Genomic DNA, 19291 nt, shown 5'->3' with positions numbered 1-19291 from the left:
GGTGGGGGCGTCCCTCTGGAACTATTCCAGACCACAGACGAGAAATTCATGTTAAAATGAAGCTGCCCCCATGGCACAAGCCCCAGATGAACCAGCGAACCCAGGCGGCGAGCATCGGAGCAGCTCACCTAACGAGAAGAGACGCAGCCAGTCCTGACTGCTCTGATGAAGGAAGCCGGCGCGCCCCCCCCCTCCAGCGGGGCCAACGGCATTGAACCGAAGTCTGACCCGGCCTCTAGATTTAACTGCTGAATCCCAGAAACAGAGGACAAGGAGGGAGCTGAAAGGAGAGCGGTGCCAAGCTCCGGTGCTGGACTGGAGATCTCCCCAGCGACGGAGGCTTAACGCGAGTCAAGCCTGTGCGGGCGCGGGATCCCAGGCAGGGAAGGGCCAAGGGCACTGGGTACGGTGGGAGCTAAAGGCAGGCGAAGGGGCCCGCCCGGAGCACGTGGTCGCAGGAGAAGGCTTCATGGGCCGGCGATCTCCGTCCCAGGGCCCACCTTTCAGGGCTGTGGATTGCATAGCCTAGCCAAGGACCACTGCCTTCCAGAAAGCTCTTTGGGTAAAGCTGGGTCCAACAGGTAGCAACTCAGTTGGAGCCCATGGAGTCCTGAGCAGGGAGGAGAATCAGAGCGTCCCTGAGAAGCCGGGAATGTGAACAGAAAAGGTGGTACGGCCACCTGGGCAGGTGACAGAGACTCAGCCCCACGCCTCCTAGACCGTACAGAGACACATATGAACTCGGTGCTTCCCTCGTATGCTTTTATGAGCTCATCATTGAATCACGGGCTCAGCTGGCAGCAAGTATTTCCTGAACCCAAGGGATGAGCTCGGTGACGCGGGCGTACACTGCAGGAACAGAGGTGGAACAGACGCTGCTGCTCCAGGACACGACGCCCACCAGGGTCCAGACTCCAGCCTTCTGGCAGACAAGGGGGACCCCAGAGTCGCCCTGCAGGAGGACAAAAACTAGTTTCCAAGCCCGAAGTGGGATGCCAAGGCCCCAGTGTGCCCTGACCTGCTCCAGCCCAGGTCCCGTGCAGAGAAATGACATGCCTGGGCACGATGACCAAGCAGGAGACCCTTCAATGTGGGCCCCACAGCAGCCTCGGCTCTGTTACCATCTCCCGGAGGGCCTGGGGCAGGTGGTCAACCCTCTGACCCGGCCAGTGCCTGTGCAACAGGCCACAAACATCCAGCTCCCAGGGGCTGGCGTGAGGGGGCCGTGGCCGCCGAGGCCCCCGGGAGCCCCGCGGCACGCCCAGGCCAGAGAGAGCCCTCGGGCAGAGGCCCCTGCTTCTGCGGGTCCGGGCTGGGGTCTGGGCAGCTGGCCGGAGCGAGGGGGCCAAGACACGCGCAGAGAGGACCTGCCCTCTGGGCTGAGCAGGGGTGGCATGAGGTCCGACGGGGAGCACCAGGGTGGCAGAGCCGGACCATACCGAGCAGGAGGACACGCCGCTGGCACCCGCGCAAACCATCACATTCGTGATCCTGCTGCCCCAGAACTTCATGCAGTCGGCGTTGGACAGGAGGGGCAGGGCCGCCTGCTGCAGCTTGTCGGGTGTCTTGTAGGCTGGAGGGACACAGCAGGCCCGGAGGGGTCAGGGCCTCTCCTTCCGCCCCGACCCCCTGGACAGGGCCACACACAGCCACTGGCCTCAAGTCAGGAGGGAAGTCGGGCCTGGAGGTGGGGCATGGCAGTGAGGGGGCCACGCTTGCCGGTGCTTCCGTGCTTCTCCGCAAGGTGGTCTTCCAGGACAGAGTGCTTAAGCTCATCTTTTTATTTTTAGGTATTTATTTATTTGACAGAGAAAGCAGAAGCAGGGGGAATGGCAGGCAGAGGGAGAGGAAGAAGCAGGCTTCCTGCTGAGCAGGGGGCCAGATTCAGGTCTCCATCCCAGGACCCTGGAATCATGACCTGAGCCGAAGGCAGACTCTTAATGGAATGAGCCAGGAATTATTCATGCATCAATTAATTATTATCATTAATTCTTAAAGAAAACAGGACTTCGGTTCTGCCCCATCGAAGGACACACGGGGAACACAGAAAACGTGGGGTTGAATTGTCCCAGGCGCTGAGAAAAGACAGGTGTCCTCCATACGTCCGTGAGGACCGGGGAATTCTCGGCACCTGTGCAAGCAACGTCGGGCTCCTGCAGCCCCGGAGGACAGGCAGCCCTCCCCCGGGTAACACAGGCCTGCGCCTGCCCTGTCGCCCCTCAGTCACTCAACACAGCAGATTCTTGCCAAAACACGTCAGCATACCAATCGCTTTCTCTGTAACAGCAAAGACGTTAGAACAAAATTGGGATGAATTTACACAGCTGACCACTTTACAGTGAATGGGTATCCGCACCAGTGGGGATAAATCTATAACATAACACAGGCAGGGAAAAGCACTTTGTCTTTTGTTTTTTGTTTGTTTATTTATTTATTTGACAGAGATCACAAGTAGGCAGAGAGGCAGGCAGAGAGAGAGAGAGAGAGAGGAGGAGGAGGAAGTAGGCTCCCTGCTGAGCAGGGAGCTAGATTCGGGGCTCGATCCCAGGACCCTGCGATCACGACCTCAGCTGAAGGCAGAGGCTTTAACCCACTGAGCCACCCAGGTGCCCCTGTCTTTTGTTTTTAAAGTACGCTCGCTCTCCGCGCAGCATGGGGCTTGAACTCTCCACCCTGAGATCTAGGGCGACATGCACCAAGCCGGGTGCCCCGGGCACGCTTTAAAATTGACGTAGTGGGCGCCTGGGTGGCTCAGTGGGTTAAGCTGCTGCCTTGGCTCAGGTCATGATCTCAGGGTCCTGGGATCGAGTCCCGCATCGGGCTCTCTGCTCAGCAGGGAGCCTGCTTCCTCCTCTTTCTCTCTGCCTGCCTCTCTGCCTACTTGTAATCTCTCTGTCAAATAAATAAAATCTTTTAAAAAAATAAAATAAAATAAAATTGATGTAGTGTGGGGCGCCTAGGTGGCTCAGGCTGCCTTCGGCTCAGGTCATGATCCCAGTATCCTGGGATTGAGCCCCACGTCGGGCTCCCTGCTCAGCGGGAAGCCTGTTTCTCCCTCTCCCACACTTCCTGCTGTATTCCTTCTCTCTGTTGCCCCTAATTCATGTTTTAAGAAGAAAGTAATACTTGCAAAACCCTGATAATAGATTTGTGGTTGTCATATTATTTCCTGTAATTTTTACCATTCCCTCTTCGTTTTTAGTGGAAAATAAAGGACTTCACATATGCCTGGCACAACAGATGAAAATCCGAGGAGAGGCACAGAGAGTCTCCTGTGACCGCACCCGGCTCTGCTCACAGCACCCCTGCCTGAGCCCTGCCTGGGGCTGTAGGACTCAGCAGAGGCCCAGACTGGGCTCTGGCACCCTCCTGGCTCAGAGAGCCGCAGAAGGACCCCGGTGTTCCCAGCAGCCTCTGGGGAGAGGCCCCCAGGTTCAGGGAAGGGGGCTCCAAACACCCTTGTGGCCAGGTCCTAGGGCTCGCCCTGGACAGGGCACTTCGAGCTCCTTCTGTGGCGCTGGCAGCAGAGCCACTGAGGGCTTGGGCCCTCCTCCTCAACCTGCTCCAGGGCTGGTAGGTCCACTCCTGGGGTCCCGACACTCACAACCAAAGGCAGCCCCCACGAGGGCAAAGCAGGAGAGAAGCCAGAGAAAGGCCATGTTGCCATCGTCAGAATCATACGGGACAACCATGCTGGGAGCCCTGCTTTTAAGTCCCCTGGGCAACCCCAAGCCCTGCCCAGCCAGAGGAGCCCAAGATCCATCCTCCCTGTTATCAAAGGACCTTGAGCGATAAGTGGGGTCAAGCCCCTGGCACAGCTGAGCTGGACTCAGCGTGGGATGTCCCAGCCGCTGGGAAAAGGGCTGCTGGTCTGATGCATTTTCACCCCTAAGACTGGGCAACACCTGGCATCCCGAAGACTGAGTGGGCGGTGCCGGCACCCCAGCCAGGAGCTCGGGTCCCACAGAGCCCAGCTCTGTGCAGCCTTTAGCCAGTGTCAGATGCGGGGACCAGCCATGGCCAGGGCAACGGGGAGCAACCCCAGCTCCTAACCATAGGCAATCCCACCACAGGGCTTGAAGAACCCTGGCTGTGGTCACCAGGAGGCCTCCAGTATACTGAACATAGACAGCAGGTGCTCAGCAAAGAGTATTTTCAGTGAAGGGCACCTGGGTGGCTCAGAGGTTAAGCCTCTGCCTTCAGCTCAGGTCATGATCCCAGGGTCCTGGGGTTGAGCCCCACATCAGGCTCTCTCCTCAGCGGGGAGCCTGCTTCCCCCTCTCTCTCTGCCTGCCTATCCGCCTACTCGTGATATCTGTCTGTCAAATAAATAAATAAAATAAAATCTTAGGGGGGGGAATAGTATTTTCAGGGCAATATTATCTAGAAGTGTTGTACAGGTGGTCCAGGTCATCGAGGGGGTCCCCTTCAAACCAGCCCAGCCAGGTAGCTCCTGAGCGTAGCTGAGGGGGTGGGGTGAGGACATTGCCTTCACGGAGGCCACAAGCAGGTTCTAGGTGAGCAAACACATTGACAGGCCATCGTGCCCCTACCCCAGGGCTCAACTCGGTCTCTTTCTTCGGTAACTCACAGCGTAAGGAACTAGTCACTGTAGACAGCTCCATGTCCCGTAAAATCGGGCACTGGTTCCACGCCATTAAATGATCCACAGGGAAACAACAGAAACGAAGTTGATGATCCCAGAACACTGAGAAAAGGAAGGGGCGGGTAATAGGATGGTGATACGCTTGCCACAAGTAGGGACCCGGTGACCTCTCGGCAGATCCTGTGTAGACGCTGGGCTGGGGGCTCCCGTGCACATAGCACATGGTGCCCCTGTCCTCATGAGGCCCGGAGCCTAGTGACAGAGTCACACACCGAAACGACAGAAATATGACGTGGTGACTCCCATTGTCCAGGGAGGGCAAGGAGAGCGCTGTGGTTCTGGAAGGTGGTCTGGGCTTCAGCCCTGAGCCGGTTTGTCAGGAAAGCTAGGGGTGGCCAGAGGGGTCTCCTCCCGAGGCTTCTGGGCACTGTGCTCCCCAGGCCTGCATCACCCCGGGAGAGGCCTGCCAGAGCGAGCGACACAGGTCACTGCTCCTGATCCAGCGGCCTGGAGGCTTTGTCTTGGTCTGTGCGTGCTTGGCATGGAGTTTGTTCCAAATGCTTTCCGAGGGGGAAGCAGGGGCTCTGACCTGTGGGGACAGTGGCCACGGGCGGGGCGGGCTTCCAGATGGACCCCGTCTCTAGGGCAGAGCCGAGGGAGCCACATTTGAGGAAGCAACATTTCCAGGAACATAGAGAGCCACCAGGCCTGAAGCTTTTCGACACCCCCCGCTGTGTGCCCCTCCCCCGCCCTGGGGGGTTCCCAGCCGAGTGTCCACCTTGGCTGGGAGGGTGAGGAGTCCAAAGTTAGGGTCCACGTCAGGGTCATTTACATTTGCTGCGGTTTTTTTCTTTTTTTCCTTCGCTCATTCCAAGCAGGTGGCCCAGCCAACTGTATTTTCCTTGCCTCAGGGACTTTTCCAGAGCAGAAAGAGCTGGAAGTCTCTGGCTCTTTGGGTCTGTTGCACAAGTAAACTCCTGGCCCAGTGGAGTGTAAGAGGAATCTTCTGGAAAGGCAGGGAAAGCTCCCCCAGTTGCAGAGGCGAGCGTAGGGGAGGCTCGGAGCCCCGAGGTCACGGCTACTCCCATCTGCTGCCATGTGTCCTACTTTGACAGTCAACAAGGCCAGGAGCTGAGCCCTCCCGGTGGCAGCAGCAGCAGCGAGGCCTCCTGGGTGCCTGCCTGAGCCCTTCCCCCTTCTCCTCCACACAGCGGGCTGCCACAGAGGGTCAGCTGGCCCCAGCTCTCAGCCGGGAGGGGAGGCTCTGACTAGTGTCCCTGGGTCCCGCTGCCCCGAGAGGGCTGTGGCGAAGCCAGCGCCACCCTGCTGCGCCCGGGGGGTCTCATGTGCGTGTGCCACTTGGCCCAGGGGCCGCCATCCTGAGACGCTGACTAGGGACTGCGACACCCCCTCCCCCAACCTCCCAGGGGAACCTACCCCCACAAGCTCTGTGAGAAGCTCCCGGGACTAGAGCCCTGGGCACCTCACCACCTTGTGTGTTTTTCCTAAACCCTGCCCACACCTTTGTAAAGTTCCCTTCATTTAAATTCAACTCGATACCCCAATGTTGAGAGGAACCTGGGTGGCGCAGTGGGTTAAAAGCCTCTGCCCTCGGTTATGCTCAGGTTATGATCCCAGGGTGCTGGGTGCCAATCCCAGCCCAATTCGGGCTCTCTGCTCAGCAAGGAGCCTGCTTCCCCCTCTCTCTCCGTCTGCCTCTCTGCCTACTTGTGATCCCTTATGTCAGATAAATAAATAAAATCTAAAAAATAACAAATTAAAAAATAACCCAATTTTGAGGGTGCCACCCGTTTTCCGGCAAGACCGTGACTGATGTAGTGCTTGTGTCTCCTGGCCCACTGAACATGGGGTTCTGGGAAGGCGTTGCTCACAGACTGGAGAAGTCCATGGGTAACCTCTTTGTCAGAGGAGACCCCGCTGGCCCACGGGGTGAGGCTGTGGCATCACCAATTAGCATCGGCAGAGGCCGAAGGGCAGGCGGAAACAGGCCCTCCGAGGCAGGTGGCTGTGGCACCGAGTCCCTCCAGGGTCAGCAGTGATCACAAACCCCGGGGAGTTGGACCAGCAGGACACAAGAAGCTGATGAAAACCACAAGTCATCAGGGAGATGTGCATCAAAACCACAGTGAGATACAGCTCATATCCATACAGGATGGCAAACAGTAGCCAAAAACAAACAAACAAAACAAGCAAACAAACAAACAAAAACCCAGGAAATAAGAATGAGAAAGGATGTGGAGAAATGGGATCCCTCGCACACTGTCGGTTCCTCAAAAAAGAACGGATTTACCCCATGATCTCGCAATTCCACCTTGGCACATGCACCCAGAAGAATTCAAAGCAGATATTTGTACACCCATGTTTGTACCAACATTTTCTATGGTATCTAAGACATGGGAGTAACACACGCCTAACCACAGATGAACACAAAACAGAGGGTGCTCTATGTATAGAAGGGAATATCATTCAGCCTTAAAAAGGAAGGAAATCCTAGGGCACCTGGGTGGCTCAGTGGGTTAAGCCTTTGCCTTCAGCTCAGGTCAAGGTCTCAGGGTCCGGGGATCAAGCCCTGCATTGGGCTCTCTGCTTAGCAGGGAACCTGCTTCCCCCTCTTGCTCTGCCTGCCTCTATGCCTACTGTGATCTCTCTCTCTGTGTCAAATAAATAAATAAAATCTTTAAAAAAGAAAAAAGGAAGGAAATCCCAACACAGGCTACAGCATGGACAAAACTGTAGGGTGTCAGGCTCAGTGAAAGAAGCTAGTCACGAAAAGGCAAACTCGGTATGATCCCATTTATAAGTCATCGGACAGAAAGCAGAATGATGGCTGCCTGGGGCTGGCAAGGGAAACAACAAAAGGTTAGAGTTTAACAGATGCAGAGCTCCACTGTAGCAAGATGAAGAGAGTTCTGGACGTGGTGGGGGGCGTACACCAGTGGGAAAGCACTTAATACCACTGATGAAGTTCAGACATAGTTCAGACCTCAAATTACCACAATTTGAAAATTAAGAAAAAACACAGAAAGTGAGATGCTGCATCACACCTACCATGATGGCGATGATTTTCTAGAAGGGAAAACAAGAGGTTTTGCCAAGGATGTGGAGAAACTGGAATCCACGTACACTGCTGGAGGGGATGGAAAAATCGGGTAGTCTCTGTGGAAAAAGGTATGATGGCTCCTCAAAGAGCTAAACATTGAATTATCATATGACCCAGCAATTTCCCTCCTAGGTATACATATTCCCTTCAAAAACGAGAACAGGGATTCAAACGGATACTTGTATGCCAATATGCACAACAGCCAAAAGCTGGAAACAACCCAAATGTCCATCAGGGGACAAATGGATAAATGAACTGGGCACAGCCACACAATGGAATATTACTCAGTCATGAAAAAGAGCAGAGTACAGCTATATCCTACAACACGGGTCAACCTTGAAAACATCACACTCAAAGACACAAGGCGGTCCCAGTGGCCCACGTACCTCACGATTCCAGTTCCGTGAGACATCCATAATGGACAAATCCATAGAGACGTACATTAAATTGAGGTTACCAGGGCTGGGGGAGAGGAAAATTGGCGTTTTTCCTTCAAGGGACGCACTTGAAGTGATGAGAACGTTTTGGGAACAGGGAGCATGGTTGTGCAAATTGGGAATGTAATTACTGCCACTGAATTGTACACTTAAAAAGGGTGAAAATGGATGGACATGGGGAGGGTATGTACTATGGCGAGTGCTGGGAATTGTGTAAGACGGATGAATCACAGACCTGTACCTCTGGGGCAAATAATACATTATAAGTTAATTAAAAAAAAATTTTTAAATGGTGAAAATGGGACATTTCATGTTATATATATTTTACCACAATTTTTAAAAACTGATGCAATAAACCCAAAACCATTGCTTCATCTGCTTGAAATGGATGAATTGTATGGCCCGTGATTTACACCATACCAACACGGACAAGCATGGAGCCTGACTTTGGGCTTGGAGGCTTACAGAGCCTGACAGACACTCAGCCCCAGGTAAGGAGCTGGTGGGAAAGGAGTGGGGTACTTTAGGCAGAGAGAGCAAGGCTGGAGAACTCTGAACCCCCAAATCTCCATGAAGCCCCCCATGCCAATACAGGTGCTCCCCGCCCCTGTCCGAGGGAGCCAGTCTCCATCTGTACGAATGCTCTGTGCCCACCTGGGGCGGCCGCCTTCTGAGAGAGCCAGTTCTCCGCAGAACCTACCCCACCCATCCGCATCCCTACCTGTGCCCATGGCACGAGTTGGTCCTTTCCATTTCCCTGTACCCACACCTTTCACCCTTCAACTTAAGTGGAAGGTGAGACACTGAAGATACAAACAGGTGAGAACCAGACCACAGAGAACAGAGCTCTGCCCCCTCCACGCCCCCAACCTTCCACCCCCCAAGTCTGCAGGAACCACCACACCCTTTCTCCAGGACAAAGCTTTCCCCTGCCCTTGCCTGCCTTGGAGTTTGTGCCTGAGGCCAGTGATGGGGACGGACCACCTCGCTAGCAAGACGCCCCCCTTCCCCTTGGGGCGGTCTTCACCATCTTTCAAAAAGGCCAAGCTCCCATGAGAGGCCTCCCCCAGGCCTCCCCAGCCCGCCCACCAACCCCGTGGGGTGCATTGGACGTCGCCTGCATTGCCAGCCAAGAACACAAGTGAATCACAAAACCATTTGGCTGAGTGAAAGAATCCACCTACAAAGACAACATATAGTCCCATTCCGTGTATATCAATTTCTAGAACAGGCAAAATCAATCTGCGGTGAAAGAAATCGAACGGTGGTTAATGGTTACGTCAGAGAAGGGATTGCTGGAAAGAGGCATGAGGGAACTTTCTGGTATGATGGCATTACCTTATATCCTGGTTGTGGTGTTTGTTACACTATGGGGTGTGTGTGTGTGGGTGTGTGTGCAGCTATTTGTCCCTCTGTTCACTTAAGACCTGTGCATCTCATCACATGTAAATTATACCTCAATATACGTTATTTTTAATACAAAGAAGAGTCTGGGATTTGACCTCCTGAGAGGCGGGGCTTCAGGAAGAGGGACCCCTTCACCTAAGGAAACTGACATCTGAGTTTCGGCCTGGAGCCATACCCCAGTCTCAGCCCTGTCAGCGGTGGAAGGACGCACTCCCTCGCGCCACGCGGCCCCTGGACACCCCCCACCAGAAGCCAGATTCTAGGAGGCGGCCCGGCAGGGACTGGCTCAGCGCCGGCTGTCCCCAGCAAAGCACAGGCGTCCCTGGAAAGAGCCTTCCCACGCTGTTTGTTCCCAGGGCGCACTCGGAGCGGGTCATGCTGAGCCACCCGCCCCCTTTTCCAGGAATTTCTTCAGCACCGCGCGCCAAACACACCAGCTGCTGCGCCCCTGCAGCGAGGTGACCCGCGCGGAGTCCAGCCTTTCCGAGATGGCACGCCACCCGCAACCAGGGCCATACCTTCTCCCTTGCGGTGTGCAGGAGTAGGACGGGTGCGCTCCAGGAGCCCAGGACGCAGGGTTCCAAACCGAGGGAGGGAAGTTAGAAATAGCGAAAAGTGAAAGCAGGGAAATACTCGATACTGTCAGCTTTGTTGGCAGAACAGCCGGGTCGGGACACCCGGAGGCTCACCTTAGGACCCTGACGCCTTCGCTGCCTGTCCCAGCCCTGAACGCGCGAGGGCGGAGGAGCCCCGCGTCGAAAAAGGAGGGGAACGGCGCGAGCCAAGGGGTCCTTCCTCAGGCTCCGGGGTCGCGACGCCGCTGGCCTGAGGGCCTCGGGCCCCGCCCCCCGCGGGAGTGCGTGCACGTGCGGCCCGCCCCAACCCCCCCCCCCCCCCCCGCCGCCGGCAGCTGCGCGCGTTCCCAGATCTCCGCCGCCCGCGCGCGAGGTGTGCTGGGTGGGCGGGGTCTCGGCGCTGCAAGGCCGCGGCCCCACCCCCATCCGCGGCGCCTCTCCCACCTAGGGTCCTGCAAGGCCTCCAACCCGGCCTCCTCCCTTTCCGATAGGTGGAATGACGCACCCAGCAGTAGCAGCATCGCAGTGAGCCGCTCCCAACTGCGTCTTCAATACAGCCCGACTCGGTCCCCCACCCCGCGCCCTGGGCCTCCTGCCTTGGCCTCCAGAGCGTGGCAAGTCGCTCTTGTCATTGCCTGGGCTTGCGCACAGTCCCCCAGGCGCACTCCACCTGCTCCTATAACTTACAGAATGTCCCATCTGGGTGAGGCCCAAGTATTATTAACCATGATAACTCCTTAGCTGGTAGGAATGTACATTTTACTTTTTTCCCCCTCTTTTCAGTAAATTTTCCCACTCCTTTCCCCATGCATGCTTCCTAAAAGCAGGAAAAATGTGTGTTTCTTTTCTTTTGTCCCAGCCCGCTCTGGGCCTGGTAAACCAGGCTGGAAAGGAGGAACGGGCTTGCATGGATAGCAGGGTCTCACAGAGGGGGCCACCCTCCGCCTCCTGCTTTGTGCCCGGCTTTCCTACCTGTTAGTGTGGCCACCCCTTGCTGTCATTAGACAGTCTTCTAGAATGCAGCAAGGGCACCGATCAGAATTCCAAGAAGGAGCACAGAGGACTAACCAACATGGACCGTGCGTTAGGCAGGGTCCTAGCGCGGTCCTTTCATAATGGGGACAAGCATCCCCATTTTACTACTTAGAAACAAAACCAGAGAGGTCACATAACCTGCCCAAGACTGCACAGCTGTTCTCTGCGGAGCAACCATCAGTGCGACGGAAATGAAAAGCAGCCATGAGTTATCATTTTCCTTGTGTTTTGCGGGACTCACGCTGTACCTCACGCTCGCACCCTCACCCTCAAATTTCTCCTTCCCTGGATTCTTAAGTGCTGAGCAAGGGCCCCACTGTTCACCGTGTCACCCAAACCAGAAGCAGTCCTCCTTGCCTGCCCGCCCCCACTCCATTTCCTCCTGCCTGACCCAGCCTCCACCAGGTCCCACTGAGAGCATAACCCCAGGAGGCGCCATGCTCCATCCCAGGGTCCCTGGCATCTGGGTGAAGAGACCCGGCCTGCTGTGAACAGGCAGTGGGTGGCCTGCCCCGCCGAGCCAGGCTGCACATAGCCCAAGTGACCACCGGAGACACTGAACAGACCCTCACAGAGCCTTCTTGACCATCCCCAAGGCCGAAGGAACATTCTCAGCCCTGGCCGGCTGCCCCTTGGTCCCCACTCCTCCTCCCTCCTTGACCACACTGCCCAGGGCTTTAGGAAAACGAACACACCAGCTCAGTTACTTGTCCAGGTTCTCCAGCCCATGAGAGAGTAGGCTGGGGCTCTAGCCCTGCCCACGCCTGGCTGCTGTCCCGACGTCCCTTCGTGGAAGAGGAAGCCCAAGTTCTCTGAGCTCTTTTCCGTGGCTACCTTGTTTGGAACCACCCTTGCTCTTGACCCAGACCCAAGCAGGACCATGGGCCACAGCTGCTGCCATCACACACCCCGATGCCAGCCCTGCTCTGGCACATCCTACCTCCGCGGGCACATGCCCAGGAAAGGGACTGGCACCTCAAGGTTTGCAGATAACAGCTTGGTGCACAGGGATATAACAGGGAGCTCCGCAGGCAGGCACCCTACAGCTCTCTGACCACAGCACCATGGCCTTCCTCTGGCTTCTCTCCTGCTGCGCCCTCCTGAGCACAGCCTTCGGTGAGTTCAAGGCCAGCAGAGGCCGGGAGGGAGGTCTCTGCTCCCCTACAACCCTGGGGCCAGATGGGGCAACAGGGACCCTGCTCCCTGTTCAGCTGGACGTGGTGCTAAGAGCGTGAGCACGTCTCTCTCCCCCTCTGGGCCTCACCAGCCCCATCGCCAAAAGGGGACCAGGAGGAAACCAGTCGAAACAGGATGGCCCCCAGGAGGATAGGGAGGCCAAGTCCAGAGGGAGTGAAAATTCTTCTGAACAGCTAGTGGCTCCCAGTCAGGCTCAGAGGCCGAGCTGGCGGGCAGGTGCGGCTTGGCCTCCACCAGCCCTTCGGGACCCTCGAAACAGCACTTTCAAGCTTGTGTTCGTGGAGCCCTTAATCTGTGCCAGGAACAGAGCAAGTTCCTGCTTTGCCTGCTGAGTCTTCTTGCAGCTTTCCTTCTTTATTTTTTAAGAATTTATTTATTTATTTGAGAGAGAATTTGAGTGAGTGGAGGGGCAGAAGGAGAGAGGGAGAGATTGAGGCAGACTACTCTGAGCATAGAGACGGACAGGGGGCCCGACCTCAGGACCCCGAGATCAAGACCTGAGCTGAAATCCAGAGTCGGATGTCCAACCCAGGCACCCCGTCTTCCTGCATCAGTCTCCCAGCTCTGTGAGGGTAGCAGCTATATGACCCCCTCTCTGCAGATGGAAAGATGCTCAGAACAGTAGGGCTAGGCAGTGGTGGGGCTGGGCCCACACCCCCAGACCCTGCCTCCAGCCCGTGCTTGGGCCCAGCCACCACCTTGCAGCCAACCTGCTGGGCTTGTCTGGGCTGAAGCACACGTCCGACTGAGCTGTCCCTGGGGGTTCCTGGGAGAGTGGGGAGCCCGGGCCCCCATCCCTTACCCCACGCTCCCACCCCCAGGCTGCGGGGTTCCTGCCATCCACCCCGTGCTGAGTGGCTTGTCCCGGATCGTCAATGGAGAGGACGCTGTCCCGGGCTCCTGGCCCTGGCAGGTGTCCCTGCAGGTAAGGGAGGAGTTCTACCCCTGAGTGGGGGACACGCTGGGGTATGGGCCCACCTGGGGTCAGCCCGGGGGGCTGCTGGTGTCCAGCCAACACACACTCCTCCCCGTCTTCCTCCAGGACAGCACTGGCTTCCACTTCTGCGGGGGCTCCCTCATCAGCGAGGACTGGGTGGTCACTGCCGCCCACTGCGGGGTCAGGTGAGGACCCAGGGTCCCCAGGAAACACCTTGGTCGGGGGGAGACTCTCTGGACCTTTAACTCCTTGGGCCTCGGTTTCCTTGTTTGGGAACATGTAGAAAACCCGACTCGTGCCGGTCTCCCAAGGGTCCCCGGGAAGGAAGCACCCAGTAGGCTGTAGGGGCAGGTGTTCCAGGGGCAGTTGCTAATATTTTGAGGTCTTATCTCTGGTCAACAACACAGAGCACATGCACACAGGTAGACACGCTAACACACGCAGCCTGCACCTGCTGTGTGCGCCCCCTGCCTCACAGCAGGACCCCCTTCTCTCTCGGGCCCTCTCCAGAACCTCCCACCTGGTCGTGGCTGGGGAGTTTGACCAGGGCTCTGATGCTGAGGACATCCAAGTGCTGAAGATTGCCAAGGTATGGTGGCCTGGAGTCCAGGTGTGACCCTGGGGGAGAGCAGGGGGCAGACCTGGGGAGTGTGGTGCCCAGGCTAATGCCTGAACACCCCCAGCTGCTCCCAACCTCCGCGGGATCCCGTTGTGACAGGGCAAAGCAGAAAGCAGGGTGTCCTGGGCCTGAGCCAGGCTCCTGGGGCCACAGGAGGGGTTGCCATATTGAAGACAGAAGCACGGGGGTGATGTGGGGTGGCCCAGCGCCCTGGTTCAGCCCTGTGCCACCCTCTTCCCGGACCCCAACCACCCAACCACAGCCCCCCGCCCCTGCCCCCGCAGGTCTTCAAGAACCCCAAGTTCAACATATTCACCATCAACAACGACATCACCCTGCTGAAGCTGGCCACGCCTGCCCGCTTCTCCCAGACCGTGTCCCCCGTGTGCCTGCCCAATGAGAACGACGACTTCCCTGCGGGGACCCTGTGCGCCACCACTGGCTGGGGCCTGACCAAACACACCAGTGAGCGCCCTCCAGCCGGGTGGGTGAGAGACGGGGGTTGGGGGGCCAGGGTGCGGTCACTGACCGCCACCCCTATCTTTCCAGATGCCAACACCCCTGACAGGCTTCAGCAGGCGACCCTGCCCCTCCTGTCCAACACCGAGTGCAAGAAGTTCTGGGGCAACAAGATCACCAACCTCATGGTCTGCGCCGGGGCCAGTGGCGTGTCCTCCTGCATGGTACGGTCTCTGGACTCTCCCCGGCCCCTTCCCTCCCAGTCCGGTGTGGGTTCCAGCAAAAGCCGAGGTCAGGGGCTTGGCCAGAGAGAGGAGGTAGAAGCCACACGCAGGCCTCTTTAGACGGCCCGACACTCTCTCCCTGGAATTCCTGCTTGAGCTGTTGTAAAAACGCAGTTCTCCTGGAAGAACGCCCCCGCCCCCGGGAGCAGTGCCGGGTACAGCCTGGGGAGTGGCCCATGGCGCCCAGAGGTCTCCAGACGGGGTTGGGCTCCATGGCCCGCCCTCACCACCCGTGCTTCCTCCCTGTCAACCAAACCACTTTATTAGGCATCTATCACAGGGTCCCAGGCGATGGCCCTGACGTTCAGGGGCACAAACCACGCAAGGAGCTGCTGTAGCTTCTTTCGTAATCGTTCATGATCCCTCCAGTAGGCATGTGCCATGTGTCCGCGGGCTGCCAGGCCCTCGTCAGGGCTCTGGGACAACGTCCAGGGTCCCCTTGGCCTGGCCGCCGGGGCTGCGGATCCAAGCCCTTCTTCTCTCTCCCTGTAGGGCGACTCTGGGGGTCCCCTGGTCTGCCAGAAGGATGGAGCCTGGACCCTGGTGGGCATCGTGTCCTGGGGCAGCGGCACCTGTTCCACCTCCAGTCCTGGCGTGTACGCCCGTGTCACCGAGCTCATGCCCTGGGTACGGCAGATTCTGGAAGCCAACTGAGTCTCTGGCCTCACCCTGCCATCCCTGCGGACCTGCTTCCACAAAGCCTCAATAAATCAATAAAAGACACATTGATGATGTGCTCTTCTGTAGTGGGGCCCCTGAGACCTCATTCTTTTTTTTTTTTTACATATTATTTTATTTTATTTTTTAAAGATTTTTATTTATTTATTTGACAGAGATCACAAGTAGGCAGAGAGGCAGGCACAGAGAGGAGGAAGCAGACTCTCTACGGAGCAGAGAGCCAGATGCGGGGCTCGATGCGAGGAACTTGCGCCAAAGGCAGAGGCTTTAACCCACTGAGCCACCCGGGCACCCCTGAGACCTCATTATGCTCATGAACTTGGGTCTTCACTGGGACGAATGGCAGGAGGTACCTGGAGGGCCTGCCTTTGGTCTTGATCCCAAGCCTGGCTCCACGCTTCCACCCCGGGAAGCAGCAGGGGCCTGGCCCTCCAAGCCACGCTCAGGGCACTCAGGGCCCCGCCCCGGGGAGTGGGCAGCTGCGGGATGGGCCAGCTGCCGGCTGCACACACCTGTGGTTTCAAGGACCCTTCCCAGGAGCAGCTGCCCAGGCCTGCCCAGGAACCAGGTGCTTCTCAGCCCAGGGCCTCCTGATAAGGAAGGGGATGGCGAGGCAGGCTGCGATTGGTGGGCCGGGGAATATAATGAGGGTCCTTCAGGCTGACCCTATTCAACCTCCTGAGTCACACTCCATGACCTTTCTCTGGGCTGCCATGGCTTTCTCCTCTTTGGCGCTCCAGTAAGAGCAAAGTTCGGGGGGCGAGGCAACCCCACACCAGGCCTCTCCCACCCCCAACACCCACACCCCCAGAAGCTGGGACCTGGAGGGCCAAGTCCTAGCACCTCTCCTCACCTGCCCCGCCTGACCCCCCGCCGGCCCCGCGGGCTCCCCTCTCAGCCTTGCTGGGTGCCTCTCCTGGGCTCCCCACTCCTGCTCTGCCTAGAGGTCCCTCGAGCCCCTCAGACTCCACGGGTCATGCTGGACCTGCCTCATCTTGGCCTCCTCCGTTGGCTCAGAAAGGGGGGGTCGTCCGGGCTCCCCCAGCATCCACATCCGTCCCCGAGCCACTGGCGTTGGGCCTCCGGAAGGTCTCCCACGCCGGTCCCTTTGCCCTGTCCCTTCCATCCTCCTGACTCTGGCAGCCTCCGGGGTTTGTGCTGTTCCGGTGGGAGTAACACTCCGCTGCTACCGCAGACTTGGGGGCCGCAGGAGCACCGGGACTCAAGCAGGATGTCCCAGCCCGGTTTGTAGCAGATGGAGGCCCTGACCCCTCCGAGCCTGCTGTGTCCCTCCAGCCTAGGGGTGCCTGGGTGGCTCACTCGGTTGGGCGACTACCTCTGGCTGGGGTCAGATGGAAACCAGTCTCCTCTGGGGCTCCCAGCTCAGCAGAGGGTCTGCTTGTCCCTCTCCCTCTGCCTGCTGCTCCCCTTGCTTTGCTCTCTCTCTCTCAAATAAATAAGATCTTAGAATGTTGGAGGAGGTGGACGTCTGGGTGGTTCATTCAGTTAGGAGTCTGCCTTTGGCTCAGGTCATGATCCCAGCGTCCTGGGATCGAGCCCCACATCGGGGTCTCTGCTAATTGCAGAGCCTGCTTCCCCCCCTAGCTCTACCTGCCTGTCTGCCTACTTGGGATATCTGTCTGTCAAATAAATAAATAAAATAAAATCTTGGGGAAAAAAAAGTATTTTCAGGTCAATATTATCTAGAAGTGTTGTACAGGTGGTCCAGGTCATCGAGGGGGTCCCCTTCAAACCAGCCCAGCCAGGAAGCTCCTGAGCGTAGCTGAGGGGGTGTGTGGGGTGAGGACATTGCCTTCACGGAGGCCACAAGCAGGTTCTAGGTGAGCAAACACATTGACAGGCCATCGTGCCCCTAGCCCAGGGCTCAACTCGGTCTCTTTCTTCGGTAACTCACAGCGTAAGGAACTAGTCACTGTAGACAGCTCCATGTCCCATAAAATCGGGCACTGGTTCCACGCCATTAAATGATCCACAGGGAAACAACAGAAACGATGTTGATGATCCCAGAACACTGAGAAAAGGAAGGGGCGGGTAATAAGATGGTGATACGCTTGCCACAAGTAGGGACCCGGTGACCTCTCGGCAGATCCTGTGTAGACGCTGGGCTGGGGGCTCCTGTGCACATAGCACATGGCGCCCCTGTCCTCATAAGCCCCGAAGCCTAGTGACAGAGTCACACACCAAAATGACAGAAATATGACGTGGTGACTCCCATTGTCCAGGGAGGGCAAGGAGAACGCTGTGGTTCTGGAAGGTGGTCTGGGCTTCAGCCCTGAGCCGGTTTGTCAGGAAAGCTAGGGGTGGCCAGAGGGGTCTCCTCCCGAGGCTTCTGGGCACTGTGCTCCCCAGGCCTCCATCACCCCGGGAGAGGCCTGCCAGAGCGAGCGACACAGGTCACTGCTCCTGATCCAGCGGCCTGGAGGCTTTGTCTTGGTCTGTGCGTGCTGGGCATGGAGTTTGTTCCAAACGCTTCCTGGGGCAGAAGCAGGGGCTCTGACCTGTGGGGACAGTGGCCACGGGCGGGGCGGGCTTCCAGAGGGACCCCGTCTCTAGGGCAGAGCCAAGGGAGCCACATTTAAGGGAGCCACATTTCCAGGAACATAGAGAGCCACCAGGCCTGAAGCTTTTCGACACCCCCCGCTGTGTGCCCCTCCCCCGCCCTGGTGGGGGGGGTTCCCAGCCGAGTGTCCACCTTGGCTGGGAGGGTGAGGAGTCCAAAGTTAGGGTCCACGTCAGGGTCATTTACATTTGCTGCGGTTTTTTTCTTTTTTTCCTTCGCTCATTCCAAGCAGGTGGCCCAGCCAACTGTATTTTCCTTGCCTCAGGGACTTTTCCAGAGCAGAAAGAGCTGGAAGTCTCTGGCTCTTTGGGTCTGTTGCACAAGTAAACTCCTGGCCCAGTGGAGTGTAAGAGGAATCTTCTAGAAAGGCAGGACAGCTCCCCCAGTTGCAGAGGCGAGCGTAGGGGAGGCTCGGAGCCCCGAGGTCACGGCTACTCCCATATGCTGCCATGTGTCCTACTTTGACAGTCAACCACGCCGTGAGCTGAGCCCTCCCGGTGGCAGCAGCAGCAGCAAGGCCTCCTGGGTGCCTGCCTGAGCCCTTCCCCCTTCTCCTCCACACAGCGGGCTGCCACAGAGGGTCAGCTGGCCCCAGCTCTCAGCTGGGAGGGGAGGCTCTGACTAGTGTCCCTGGGTCCCGCTGCCCCCGAGAGGGCTGTGGCAAAGCCAGCGCCACCTTGCTGCGCCCGGGCCACTCGAGTGCATGTGCCACTTGGCCCGCGGGCTGCCATCCTGAGATCCTGACTAGGGACTGCGACACCCCCTCCCCCAATCTCCCAGGGGAACCTACCCCCCCAAGCTCCATGATAAGCTCCCTGACTAGAGCCCTGGGCACCTCATCAGCCTTGTGTGTTTTTCCTAAACGCTGCCCACACCTTTGTAAAGTTCCCTTCATTTAAATTCAACTCAATACCCCAATGTTTAGGGGCACCTGGGTGGCTCAGTGGGTTAAAAGCCTCTGCCCTCGGCTCAGGATATAATCCCAGGGTCCGGGGATCGAGCACCAAGTAGGGCTCTCTGTTCAGCAAGGAGCATGCTTCCCCCTCTCTCTCCGTCTGCCTCTCTGCCTACTTGTGATCTCTGTCAGATAAATAAATAAAATCTAAAAAATAACAAAAAATAACCCAATTTTGAGGGTGCCACCTCTTTTCCGGCAAAACCGTGACTGATGTAGTGCTTGTGTCCCCTGGCCCACTGAACATGGGGTTTTGGGAAGGTGCTGCTCACAGACTGGAGAAGTCCATGGGTAACCTCTTTGTCAGAGAAGAGGAGACCCCGCTGGCCCACGGGGTAAGGCTGTGGCATCGCCAATTAGCATCGGCAGAGGCCGAAGGGCAGGCGGAAACAGGCCCTCC

General features: G+C 57.5%; 2 protein-coding genes and 1 long non-coding RNA gene across 8 annotated transcripts in view; 1 reads left to right on the top strand and 2 right to left on the bottom strand.

Annotated features, from left to right (window-relative positions):
- LOC309853806 overlaps positions 1 to 19291 on the bottom strand; it is a 56416-nt gene that overhangs the window by 33246 nt on the left and 3879 nt on the right. For 2 of the 6 annotated variants that reach the window (XR_014305955.1, XR_014305956.1), the window contains exon 1: positions 10090 to 10486. The exons of 1 other annotated variant lie outside the window; for it this stretch is intronic. This is a non-coding gene — a long non-coding RNA (uncharacterized lncRNA). Of the gene's footprint in view, positions 1 to 10089; positions 10489 to 19291 lie in introns of those variants that run through there. 3 more of the 6 variants (XR_014305954.1, XR_014305957.1, XR_014305958.1) reach the window with 3 other exon arrangements.
- On the bottom strand, positions 453 to 4126 carry LOC309853916 (chymotrypsinogen B-like). Its single transcript, XM_082712526.1, has 4 exons — positions 3605 to 4126; positions 2266 to 2370; positions 1440 to 1597; positions 453 to 952 (listed from the first exon to the last, which is right to left on the bottom strand). The coding sequence occupies exons 1-4, from the start codon at positions 3690 to 3692 to the stop codon at positions 791 to 793; spliced, it is 513 nt and encodes a 170-aa protein (XP_082568652.1). The 5' UTR covers positions 3693 to 4126; the 3' UTR covers positions 453 to 790.
- Positions 12182 to 15400, top strand: LOC309853797 (chymotrypsinogen 2). Its single transcript, XM_082712298.1, has 7 exons — positions 12182 to 12297; positions 13200 to 13303; positions 13421 to 13500; positions 13826 to 13904; positions 14219 to 14399; positions 14484 to 14617; positions 15170 to 15400. The coding sequence occupies exons 1-7, from the start codon at positions 12246 to 12248 to the stop codon at positions 15329 to 15331; spliced, it is 792 nt and encodes a 263-aa protein (XP_082568424.1). The 5' UTR covers positions 12182 to 12245; the 3' UTR covers positions 15332 to 15400.

This window comes from Mustela nivalis (assembly GCF_964662115.1).
Source record: "Mustela nivalis genome assembly, chromosome: 18".
Classification (NCBI taxonomy): Eukaryota; Metazoa; Chordata; class Mammalia; order Carnivora; family Mustelidae; genus Mustela; species Mustela nivalis.
The sequence above is the reverse complement of the archived record's forward strand: the minus strand, read 5'-3'. Positions and strand labels throughout refer to the sequence as shown.

Coding starts and splice junctions, on each gene's coding strand:
- LOC309853916 (XM_082712526.1), bottom strand. CDS start 3,692: ATGGTTGTCCCGTATGATTCTGACGATGGCAACATGGCCTTTCTCTGG. Junction 2,371..3,604: donor CGTGGGGGCTGCCTTTGGTT/GTGAGTGTCGGG, acceptor GTTATGTTATAG/ATTTATCCCCACTGGTGCGG. Junction 1,598..2,265: donor TGTTACAGAGAAAGCGATTG/GTATGCTGACGT, acceptor GGCCCTGACCCC/TCCGGGCCTGCTGTGTCCCT.
- LOC309853797 (XM_082712298.1), top strand. CDS start 12,246: ATGGCCTTCCTCTGGCTTCTCTCCTGCTGCGCCCTCCTGAGCACAGCC. Junction 12,298..13,199: donor CCTCCTGAGCACAGCCTTCG/GTGAGTTCAAGG, acceptor TCCCACCCCCAG/GCTGCGGGGTTCCTGCCATC. Junction 14,618..15,169: donor GTGGCGTGTCCTCCTGCATG/GTACGGTCTCTG, acceptor CTCTCCCTGTAG/GGCGACTCTGGGGGTCCCCT.